We start from the raw sequence: 12,730 nt of genomic DNA, 5'->3' as shown, positions 1-12,730 counted from the left end.
CCGCCTGCCATGTTACAGTTCTGAAAGGGAGGCCAACGCACCTTTTGCTACGTGAAGTGTCTTTACCTGTCCCAGAGCTAGCAGGAGCAGTACCCTTCATCTCTTCTGTGCCACAATAATTAGTATTTTAAATGAGAGCACTGGAATCACACCGATTTGAGAGCTCAGAATTGCAATGTAAAATTTCAAAGACATTAAAAGAGACACCGCTACCATTTTCCAATATTGTTCTTTAACTGGCACTGAAAATAAAATGATTACATCTAATGATTTATTAGTTGTTGTGGTTTAGCCCGGCTGGCAGCCAAACACCACACAGCCGTTCGCTCACCCTCCCCCCTCCCTCTCCGGGATGGGGGAGAGAAACGGGAAAGTGAAGCCTGTGAGTTGAGATAAGGACAGTTTATTAAGACAGGGAAAATAATAACAATAACAATAATAATAATAATAATAATAATAATAGTAATAATGTGTACAAAGTGATGCACAATGCAATTGCTCACCACCCGTTGACCGATGCCCAGCCTATCCCCGAGCAGCCGGCCCCCCCACCCCGGCTAGCCACCCCTATATATTGTTCAGCATGACGTCAGATGGTATGGAATACCCCTTTGGCCAGTTTGGGTCAGCTGTCCTGGGTCTGTCCCCTCCCAGCTCCTGCTGCACCCCCAGCCTGCTCGCTAGCAGGACAGAGCGAGAAGCTGAAGAGTCCTTGGCTTGGTGTAAGCATTGCTCTACCACAATTAAAACATCGGCATGTTATCAGCGCTCTTCTCATCCTAATCCAAAACATAGCACCCTGCCAGCTACTAGGAGGAAAATTAACTCTGTCCTACCTGAAACCAGGACATTAGTGAACAAAATCAGCCAATTAGACAGTCAACGGCTGATTTTCAAAGGGATTGCACAGAACAATTTAATATAATACAAGATAATAAACATGTCCTGAACTGAGTCACTGAAAGATGCTGCTAACAGACTGTCAGATATATCAGATATTTACAACAGAATAAGGCACCACATCAGATAAAATAAAATACATCCTCTCAAGGATATAGAAATATGGAAAGGAATCTCCGGCTGCATTTCAACTCTGGGCAATTTACATAACTCCTGAGAAAAAGCTTTGTGTGGTGCCAGACCTCTTAAAAGTAGCCCATGCATGCTGCTGTCATTTGGATTACCCAAAATATGCTGCTTGTGAGGCAGACCTCTACTGGTGACAGAAGTTCGTGTGGGTTTACAAGGTCCAAAAAGAGCAGGCGGAATACAGACTTCAAGATTCATTCCAAAATCTGCACAATAATAATTACCAACACATCAAGAAGGAAAAAAAAAAAAAAACAGCATTGACCTTATGGGATGGTTTTAAAGAGAAAAACATGCAGCAAGTAATTTGAGTAACCTAAACTAAAGCTATCATTAAAATCATTTTGTCTCCATGTTGCCACTAAATATGTCAGACCCAAGCAGGTTTTTGTGCTTAGAACTGACGGCTTCATATTGCAGGCTTGCTCATGCAGTTGTTACTAAAAGATGCATTTTTGATAAAACGGTAAAAAAGCAAGTAAACAAACCTGCAACTCAAATTGATTTATATATATCATTGTGAAATCATTTTCAATTTAATGTAACTGTGCACAGCCTCTGATACATCTGGTTCTACCCAGAATCATGAAAGCTCCACTCATGCTCCCAAGCCATTCAAGTGGGTGAGTAACTATATGAACTCTGCACTTAAGAAGGAAGTTTGCATTTTGTTTGCTTTGATACCTGCCTGGCCTTAGATGGTATTTAATCCAGCTGGTGTTCCTGTTTGCTATGAGTAAGGCTGAAATTGCAGCTCAGAAGAAGGTGGAAGACAATCTCTGAGGATCTGGTTGCAGGATGAGAGCCCAGTAACAAGGGATTTTAACATTTTTCTGACATTTGCAATACTCTACATGTATCAGTTCCTCCACCTGTATCAGTTCCTGTTTGGACACGTGCTATAACCCTCCTGAAGAAAAACACCAAGAAAGGTGCTAGAACACACATAAAATGGCTATACAGTTCCCAGATTTGTCAGTCTAAATATCGTGCACTCAAGGCCGCAGATTTGTGGTCGAGGAGACCTCCACGCTGTCGATGGAGACTTCTGATACACCTTGGAACTGGAGAAATGCTTCAGAGTACTGCAGAGCACTGACCCTGTGCTGGTATTACAGAGGGAAGAGGGAGAATTTAAGAGCTGGTTGCCTGGACTCAATCTTGGGCAACACAGTGAATGTAACCTTCAGAAACCACTGCTAAGATGTCCCATGAAAAGTAAATTCCTCTCCCTTAAATCCACAGTGCCAGTCTGCGGAAGACAACTCAAACCTGGCTTCAGTCTTTGAGGTTACAAGCTTGGATGATCAAGGTAACATTTAAGGAGTAATGGTTTTCTATTTGCTTTTGACTTACTTAGAGCAACGTAACACCAAATTTTACACAAAGAGCAGTCTCCCTGGATGACCATAGGGGCTGATCACCTTTACTGTTCAGCCGAACGCAATGCCCAAGCTGGGACTGGGCACGTGAAGGAGAGCAGAGCCCCTCCATACCCCAGCAGGGACACAGTGGGGGACAAGGGCCACCCGGGACCCCCGACAACACGCAGGGGACAGAGCACAAGTGTCACAGGGCCACTGCGCAGCTCACACCCCAGCATGTTGCCACCATCCCTGCCACCACCATCCCCTGCCTTGGGGTCACGATGCACTTCTCCATGCTGGCTGGGTTCTTGTGGGCAGCTGGGCTCTCCCTCAGTGTTCTGGCACCAGAGGAGTGCTCTCCCCCTGCTCTACCTGAGGAGAAGGCACCATTTCCTTGCACCCTCACTCTCTACCTGAGGAGAAGATGCCATCTCCCCGTACCCCTCACTCTACCTGAAGGGAAGGCGCCATTTCCCCGTACCCCCCTCACTCCCTACCCAAGGGGCACACGCCATTTCCCCGTACCCCTCCCGTCCCCCCGCTGAGGTGACGGTGCCGCTCGCCCCCTCAGCGCCCCCACTCCCCGCGCAGCGGGCACAGCGGCACCACAGCCCGGCACGGCCCCGCTGCGGGGCGGAGCGGCGGGGCCGGGCCGAGCCGAGCCGCGGCGGCCCCGGGGCGAGGCGGAAGGGCGACGCCGCCCGGGCGGGCGCTCGGAGGCCGCCGGCGGAGCCCTCTCCACGCTCGGAGCGGCCGCAGCTCGGCAGCCGGTCTCCCCCCACCCCCCCCCGCCCCGACCCCTCCCGGCCCCAGGCCGGGCCATGCCGCAGCCCGGCCCCGGCGAGGCGGCCGGCCGCGTCAGGGAGGCGGCGGGGAGGGACCCGCTGGCCGCCGACCTGCGGTGCAGCCTCTTCGCCGCCGCGCTGCAGAGCTACAAGCGCGACTCGGCGCTCAGGCCCTTCCCCGGCCGCTACGCCGGCGGCGACACCAAGGACTTCGAGGCGCTGGTGAGTGGCCCCGAGCCCCCCCTTTGTCCCTGCTGAGGCAGGGAGGCGGCTCCGAAGTGAATTCGGTGCGAGGAGGCTGTGCCGGCGCTGCCTGCCTCCAGGCTGGGCGAAGCTCGCCCGTCTGCCCCCGCCGAGGGCCCAGGCGCGGCTTTCGTCCAAGTCCTGGGACAGGGACGCCTCTAAAAATCGTCTGGACAGCTGAACTTGCGTTAGGTGTTTATATCCAGGACGGGAATGCTTTGCTCAGCCTCTGGAGTGAGGAAACAGCCACATAAATCTGCTCGTTAATGAGTTCAGGGCAAGCACGCGTGGGAACATTGTGGGGTAAAAGCAGGTGAGATTGGCTCTCTGAGGTGAGAGGGCAGGTGGCGTTTCAGGGCCACCAGCACAGCATGAGGCTTTGTCTATCCCCTTACGTATCCCCATAGGTTTTACAATAAATTTAGGATTCTGACGAGTAAACTCCTGCTTGCAAATTTCCAAATCTGGTATTGAGATGCAGAGAGTTATAAGATCTCGCACCGCGTGCAAATTAAAAGTAGTTTGGGAGGGTTTGTAGTTTGCAGGGCCTTGATACCTCTTGTGTTTATCCCACTGAAATCTGCATTTTGATGGCTTATTTCTTTTCGGGAGCTTGCTTGCTTGTTCCTGTGTGTACCGTACAAATACTGTTGATAAATATAAGTATAAATGGCTTTACAAGAAGCGACAAACTTTCTCACAAACTCAGTACAAATGTCTGTATCTCAGAACTGAAACTGTTTTTCTGTTTACAACCTATTAGGGTGAAATATTGTTTTCTTTTCACTAGAGGTCTCTGTTTAATCATAATGAAAAGAAGGAGCTTACACTAAATGTCTGTTTTGTTAGCTTGCAGATACCAATGCGCTACCAAGCCTGAAAGAACTTCTAGAATCCGTTCCAAACACAGAGAAAAGGACCTGGGATTTATTTAGTTGGATTTTATCATCTAAGGTCTTAATGATACAAAGTACTAAGAAACAGGAGGTAAGTTTTACATTCTGGAAGTCTTGATAAGAATTTGTCTTCTAAGGCAATTTTGCGTTTCAGAAAGTATTTCCCTCCTGCCAGAAGTTAGCTGGTTATTGTAAGAGCTTGATGTGAATGCATTTTTTCTTTATATAGAGAGGGGTTTTCTTAATTTTTATTTTAGGAAAACTGGTTGGAAGAACTAGTTATCACTGTCAGTAGCTGGTGATTGGGCAACGATTGTAGCTCCCATTAACAGAGCATGTACATGCATGTATTAGACCAAGATAGTCCTCCTCGGGTTTCATGGGGCTGGGTCGTGCTTCTCACTGAAAGACAAATTTGTACTTCTGCATACTGGCCCAAAAATGGAGAGGTAAGGTTAAGAGCCACCGAGGCACTTCTCTAATAGGGATCAAAATAGTTGTAGAGATTAGCAGCAAGATGAAAACAACTTCTGGTTTTACATTTTTTTTTCCTTTTCCAAGATCAGCTGATGAATGTGTCATCTCAGTGGCCAAAACAGCATTGTAGAATTATTATATTTTCCTTACATCTATTAATTCATAATAGCACTTCAGTCTTTTTTTTTTTCTCCTTCTGGAAAGATGAATTAAGATTTAGCTTTGACAGCAAGAAACTGTCAGAATTCTCACTGTACACTTACTCTTCCTGATTTGTGGGAGTGCTGAATTCTAACCAGGAAGCATGATCAAAATACATAAAGCAATTTGACAACTTAAGGGATAGTAAACAAAATTCTCAGTGAAGAGTCTAACCCCATAAACTAAGACTCGTATTTCTTCCTGTTTTCAAGTATGAGAAGATACAAGAACTCACGGGAATGTCTGGTGCTGCTGTTCCTGCTCCGGACTTCCTATTTGAGGTCGTGTATTGTGATCAAATGAATACCAAGTTTGCTGAGACCAAGGGTGAGCGGGACCTGATCTACGCCTTCCATGGTAGCCGCCTCGAGAACTTCCATTCCATTCTGCACAACGGCCTGCACTGCCACTTGAACAGGGTGAGGCTCCTGGTGTTTCTCATATTGACACCACATCCTTTGTTGGTCACTTGCAGCCAGTGACACTTAAAAAACCACCTGAAATTCCTTTATGGTATTTTTCCTTTTACAGTATAATTCCTTTTACTCCTGTTTTCACTTTAGCGTAGGCCTTTGTGTATGGTTGTATTGGATCTTCTGATGCAGCCTCAGGGTAAAAACTGGAAGTGGCAAGAAACATTTTTTCTCCAGTGTGACAAATTATGACTATCCTTTATTTCTTTGTAAGGAAGCATAATGCCTCTGAAAACACTGTCATATCTAACACCCTGCAGCTGGAAAATGCTCATGCACAGAGGAAGATAGTGACCCAGGCAGTGCAGAGATTCTGTCTTTCTGCCTGGCTAAGGGAGATATCCCAGGATATGTAGCCCTTCTGATTGCAACAGAAGAGAAGCTGGGAGTTCTAGCCTTGTGTTGTTTGTAAAGCAGCTCTGACACAACAGCTGCATATCCTTCCTGTCAACCTGAACCATGATTTCCCCTCCACACTCTCTTTATGAGTAATGGCTCATCAGCTACACCGGATCTACTGGATTAATAGTGATAGCCAGTGGGCCAAATCTTCTGATACAAAGTTACTAAACCAGTTATTTTTGAAAGGAATTCACAATTGAAAAGTACTTCCCTCCTTTCCTGTAAAGCAGGGGTTTAAATGTGAGTAAAGCCTTGTCTGTACGTGAAGGTTGGGTTGTTTGAATGACGGCAGTCTCAATAAATCAGTGAAATGCCCCTGACAGCAGCGCAGTCATGTTGATATAAAAAGGTTAACTGGCAAACTAAATCCAAATCCGGGAAATCATGAATCTGTCCACACCAAGGGTTGTGCCAGACAGCCAATTTGAGGGATGGCAGCTGCCCCACCCCAGGGGATTAGTGCCAGGACAAAAAACTGTGCATGGATCTGGCCAAATGTGGGTAAGAAAAGCCTTTCTTCATTTACCTTCAGAAACAGAAAGGCCAGTCTGAACGTAAACAACACTTGTGTGCTTTTTGTAGTTTGCATTACAGGATTTTAGGATATATTTCTGCTCCATTTCAGACGTCCCTGTTTGGTGAAGGTACCTATCTCACCAGTGACCTGAGCCTGGCTCTCCTCTACAGCCCTCATGGGCTTGGCTGGCAGCGAAGTGCGTTGGGCTCTATCCTTAGCTGCGTAGCTGTTTGTGAGATCATCGACCACCCAGATGTAAAGTGCCAGGTGAAAAAGAAAGGTGAGCCTATTGCAATATTAACTACACATAGTTCAGCCCTTCTTTGGCACCTTCTGTATGTCAGCCTTGTGCATATATGCAGTTGTACAAACAATGTAGTATACGGATACTCATCAGCAGAAACTGGCCTCAGACTCCTTTTCCAGTTGGCCCCTCGACAAATCCACAAATGCCTCATTGTCTGTGAAGCTTCTCTTAAGATAATATATTTAAAGGATAGAAAATAATTTGGTTGCATCATTTGTTTTTACGAGTTTCAATAATATGATAAAATCATCTATAATGCCTGCCCATTTCATCAGTGATGGTGGGACAGAAGCATCAGAAGTGTGTTAAAACCGAACTGTATTTGATGTCTGGGAACCCTCTGCTCAGATTGTCCTCTCCTATGACTGTTTCCTGCTTGCCAGGCTCAATCAGTCCTTCAATGTTGTTTTCCTTTCCCTGTTAATATTAGCAGCTGCTCAAGTGCTGTGTGTGAAACCCGCCTCCTTTTCACCCTGCTCTGGGACTTAATACCATCCATACCAAGGATGCCTAGGAGTGGTATAGCCTCAAGCAAACTTTTCAGTCTATTCTTGGATGCTAAAGGATTCTGGGGAATTCCCAGACTAGATGTTTGATTATCTCATTCCCACTCGTGTGTGTGTGTGTGTGTGTGTGGTGGTGGTGGTTTTTTTATATATGGTCACTTGAAGTTGTGCATCTCTTTTTGCTTTTCTATTCCCGAAAAGACCTCTTCTTTTCTCTTCCCATGCAGATTCAGAAGAAATAGACAGAAAAAGAGCACGAGTGAAAAACAGTGAAGGGGGTGATGTACCACAGAAATACTTTGTTGTCACAAATAATCAGCTTTTACGAGTTAAATACTTACTAGTATATTCACAGAAACAGCATAGGAGGTAAGAGTTCATCTATCTAGAGTGATGAGCATGCTGTAACATAGATAAACATATCCTATTTGTGAAAAAACAATGGAAAACAAACTGCAAAGACCTGCTTGCACTACCAGATTTTTTTTTAACCTGTTTCCTGTGGAAATAAGCCTTACTGCCTGTCATCATTCTTCCTCTACCTGCTAATTTAATGCTCCCAGTTTCATCTAAATTTATTTTTCACCAGACCTGTAAGCACTTAATATCATCATTAAGATACTTAGAGAGCTCTAATAGTTTCCTGCTATGAACAAATAAGAATGAAACTCAATTGAGTGCTGCTCTTAAAACTAGGGCGGTCTCAACTCTGCTCTTACCTATTCTAAGAGGCAGCGTTCACCGAGCTAATCAAATGCAGGTACAGCCCAGGCAGTTACAGCCCCTCGCAGCTCAAGGCAAGTCACAGAGAAAGGTGTGAACATGGAGAGAGAGAATAGGGTTGTGCACGGTGACTTAGGGAAAAGGGATAAGGAAAACAGGCTCTGTTGGTTACATGAATTGTGGAACAACTTACCGTTTTTATTGCATTAGCTTAAATTATTTAAAATAACAAAACTTAAGATACTCTTTGTCAAGGTATTTGTCCATTTCTCACAAAACTCATGCATTTTTCCCTTTTCAGGCCTTCAGGTCAATCTTCCTGGTTTTCCACCCACCGTTTTGCCATAATGATGATGCTGTACCTACTGCTGCTAATGGTGATCGGGGCCAGCAACTCGCCAGCCTTCCTCTACTACTGGCACAGAATGTTTGACTCAGAGGGATGAGTTGCCTAAGAAGATAAACTGTTACTTTCACTATGTGCCTTAATAATAACAAATCTACAGTGCACTGCATCTCTTCCAGAGCTCTGGAAATAAAGGTGCCTGGAGCTTTCCAGTTCCGTCTCCACTATGTTATCCTCATGGCATCTTTCCATTTACTGTTTCTGTATTCCTGTGATTCATGAGGATGCTCGGCACAGCTGAAAAGGATCATGATGGTGCAGCTTAGCATGAACCAATTGTTGAGGGTCCATGGGAAAAAAGTTATTTAAAATTAATGACAACTAAGCGTGGAAACACTCTGGTGTAACTATTTCCTGTCAAACCGAGGTAGTAATATTTGCACAAGTTAGAAAGGAGGATTTTTCTGGATGTCAGTGGGTCTTAACCAGTTTGTGTTCAGAAACTGTGTTTAGTGATGTTTGGCACGTCTTAGCGCAGATGGGATCACGTTTAAAACCAACTTTGTTTCTGACCAGGAATTTTTATATTTGAGCATAATGATTGTAAGAAAAGAACATGAAATAAAACAGCAACCAAAATGGAAAAAATTAAGTGGCTTCTACTAAGGTTTCTTTCTCCCCATAAAATGTGTACAAGGTTTGTGCTCTCAGCCATGACCTGCCTTGTCCTTTGGTTAGTGCATAGATCAGACAGACTCAGGCAACTCAGCATCAGTACTGGAGGTGCATTTTGCTATTAAACTGCCTTCCACTTCTATTTTCTGCAGCAAAAAAGGGGAGGGTGAAAGGTTGCACTTATGCTGCCACCTGGCAGGCCTTTTAGGGTTGCTGCTGCTTAAGTTTTGGGATCTGGTCCAACATTTTTAGTTGCATTGAATTGTTCTCAGCCTCACTTTACGAACAAATAGATCAACTAACAGAATACCAACAATTTCCTGAGACAGTTTTCCAAGGAATGGAGTAAAATAGCAGCAGAAGTGGTAGGGTTTATTTTATGTCTGAACATTGTGGTGTAATTAACTTCATGTAGACTTCACTCAGGCCTTCATGTGACAACTTATTCATAATACTATGTTTGTAAGGTAGATTGCCCACTTCCATTTTTCACGGAGAGGTGGAGCTTTCAGTAGTCAGAATTATGGCAGTTGCACTGTTTGCAGAGTGCTTTGGCTTAATGCTGGCGCATCAAACCTCAGTGCATCTCAGATTCAACTTTTCTAATCTTGAAGGAAGGCATTCTTACTGTATTTTGGGAGCTTGTTTTTAAACGCACACATAGGTATGTGCAAGCTAGTTAATGGAAGGAAACATCCTCCTCCTTATGCCTAAGTCCTTCATATTTACTTATATATCCTGTCCTTCATATTTTGTTACAAAGCAGCCCACAACTGATCGAAAAAGGAGCAAAGGACTATCCTCTGAGCAGTGACTGGGCATGGGATAAGCCCGATAAACAGCCCGGGGATTCTAGGTGAAGAAAAGCAAGGTACATGCTGCTGTTCGAGCCCTGGCATTTGGCAGCAGACTTGATAAATGCAGGCTTTCGTTGCACAGTGAACCCTAACTAAAACAAAATCTCATCACATATTCCTAGCAAATGAGCCTATGATTACCGCCTCACTCATTAAATATTTCAAAGAAAATCTTCTTTCTCTCATGTTCTGTTACCTAATTGCCAGAAATAATGACGAGGTAATCAGGTATTCTAACTAAAGTTAGAGGACAAGTTCATTTACAGCAACCCCTCTTCTTGGTGGATGGAGCTAGAAGCATTTATTCCAGTTAATTTTGCTGCCAGAACAAATTTGTTTATTCACTATACAGCTTGCAAAACAAGAACATTATAATCCAATTCCCCATTGCCTTTTACAGTCCATTAATAATGCTCACTGTTACAGCACATTGCATTTCCTCAGCCCAAGAAACGCACGCGCTAATTATAGTGCTGATTTGCAATTAAAATGTACGTAAACTAACAATTTATTGCAAAGCAGAGTCAACCACTTTCCAGTAGTTCGCTCCGATATTTCAGTGCAGAAACTTGGGGTTTAAAGCATGTATGGTGTGTTTCTGGAGGTTTTTGCCCATTTCTGGTCCCCCTCAGCATGTTATATTTAATGTGCCGTGTGTGTAGGGGTTTAAGGTAGGTAGCAGGGCAGGCAGAAAACCTGGAGGTGTTCGGTACTGCCTAAAAGGTATGGTGTTGTTAAGGGGCTTGGTGTTCACCTGGAAATGAGATGTCTTTTGGAACAGATGGGATATCTGGGGCCCTTTGGAAAAGGAGGAGGTTTAGCAGCAGTTGCTTGATGGATGGCTGTTCCACCGTGTGAGCCTGGGAGCCCACCAGTCAGACAAAAGGAACAGATGGGGAGAAACGTAGCAGGGTTTGGGGGGCTTCCTTGCACAGGAAAGTTTCTGAAGGATAAGCAAAAGGAATTGCCGCGTAATGGCTGTTCAGTGCTATCTCCTAACGTCTGGCTGGGCTTTTTTTTTTTTTTGGCTTTTAACTGGAGAGCTGAACTCACTTCCAAAGTGGGGGAGAATGGGTCCGTGTCAGGAGCTAGTCCCAAGCAGATCTGCATCGGGGGCTCCAGGCTATATCCCCAGGGAGAGGAGCACCGGGGGACCTCACGTGTGAGCCAGCACTGCATTAAACCAGCAGGCATCAAAGGGAGAGCAGCTTCTTCCACTCTCAGGTTTGATCAGGTTGAATAGACCCACAGGAAAGAGGTGGCTGCAGGCAGGGAACCAGGCTCTGACGTCCTGATGGCTCCTTGGTGCTTTAGATCCCCATCAGTGGGCTGGGGGAACCCCAAAGGCAATGGGAAAAAAAATATTCATGTAAGGTGCTCACGTTCTACCTTAGCTGGCCAGCAAAATACTGAACACCCTACTCTCGTGCTTGTTTTCTGCGCTCCCTGCTGAGTTCAGCATGTGTTTCCCAACGTGGCAAGATGCAGTCAGCTGAATTAATGCGAGTGTTGTGCTGAGTAACTGGCAATATTATGAATTAACCTCAGGTTCACGTTAACCTCTCCAGCCCATTGCGAGGCTCTTTGGACACGCATGGTACTATAAAAACGCTAACGGGAGAGGAATCAGAGCTGCCTCCTGAACAAAGGAATGCCCTGTCTGAAGCAGGCAGCCCGGGATGAGGTTGAGAAGTGGTAAAATTACCAAAATACCTGTGTGCATTAACACGGTCATTAAATTCTATTGGTGAATATTGAGATTTTGTTACTGGCATCGGACAAACCCGACCCTGAAAGGGAAAGCATGGCAGCGGGTGTTTGGCAGGGGGAATGGATGAATTTAGGGAAGTGGAAGAACTCACCCCCTGTAAGGGGAAATGGGTGATTAATGCATATGGAAAGATCTCAGGAGCCGCCTGGGTGACGTGGGCAGGGAGGGAGCCACAGCAGAAACAGAAGCACCCGCGGGGCGAGGAGGAGCGAGGCTCCAAGCTACGTGCCCCCACAAGCAGTGCAAAACCCTATTGCTCTCTATATTATAAACATGCTTAGAAAAGGCAGAACCAGAAGCAGGAACAGGCAGCACAACCTGAACTTTTGAGCCAGGCCAGGGCTCGCTTCCATCCCCAGCAGAAGCCCGCGAGCGGAGCCCATCCCCGCGGGGCACGGCTGCGGCACGGTGCTGCCCGCGTGCGCCGGGCACGCTGCTTGGCGCTGAGCTCTGCGAGTGACATTTTCCTTCTATCGCGAAAGCTGTTGTTTTGGGCATCTTGCCCACGCTCTGGGCTTCCCGAAATGTCAGCCTTAAGCACCAGTAAAGGGAGGGAAGAGAACGACAGGGAATAACGTGCACGAAGTGCTGGTGGGCAGGTGGGGCAGTGCTGGAGAGCCCGCAAGCATCCCGGGCACCGTGCCCAAGGAGCGAGGTGTGTGTCCTCTCCAGCGCCCCAAGGAGAAGCATTTTCCTACTGTGCCATGGTTCTCCTAAAGCCAAACCTGCTTCTGCCCTCCCACCATACCTATGGGCCGTGAAGTCGGTGGGACCCCCGATGAGGAAAAAAACCACTTGGTCCTTAGAGAAGGTCTCTGAGCCCATTAGGGATCTTCAGCAGCGCAGTGAGACCAAGGGAGGGTCTGATGAACAAGCTGTCTTCCCCATCACCGTAGAATAAACTCCTTCTTGCACCAGTCAAGCCGAGACAGCCCAGCACCAGCAAGCCACGCTCCATTAGCGCTGTGTAATTAATTGACCCTGAGCACAACAAGCCCAGGAAAGCCAAACGGCGATTACACATCTCGCTGGAGTTTGGATGCTTTCTAAAGGGCTCACGTTAATCCCCACCAGCCAGCCTGGGCTCCTGCAGCT

The 12,730-nt window shown here is 46.2% G+C and overlaps 1 protein-coding gene across 1 annotated transcript; it reads left to right on the top strand.

Moving 5' to 3' along the window:
* The first annotated feature begins 3,277 nt into the window (after positions 1-3,277).
* Positions 3,278-8,980, top strand: PARP16 (poly(ADP-ribose) polymerase family member 16). Its single transcript, XM_035554606.1, has 6 exons — positions 3,278-3,463; positions 4,334-4,471; positions 5,271-5,477; positions 6,559-6,730; positions 7,491-7,632; positions 8,288-8,980. Exons 1-6 carry the CDS (start codon positions 3,278-3,280, stop codon positions 8,430-8,432), a joined length of 990 nt encoding a protein of 329 aa, XP_035410499.1. The 3' UTR covers positions 8,433-8,980.
* The last annotated feature ends 3,750 nt before the right edge of the window (positions 8,981-12,730 follow it).

This window comes from Cygnus atratus, chromosome 11 (assembly GCF_013377495.2).
Source record: "Cygnus atratus isolate AKBS03 ecotype Queensland, Australia chromosome 11, CAtr_DNAZoo_HiC_assembly, whole genome shotgun sequence".
NCBI classification, from domain to species: Eukaryota; Metazoa; Chordata; class Aves; order Anseriformes; family Anatidae; genus Cygnus; species Cygnus atratus.
Note: the sequence above shows the minus strand (reverse complement) of the source record. Positions and strands in the feature narration are given on the sequence as shown.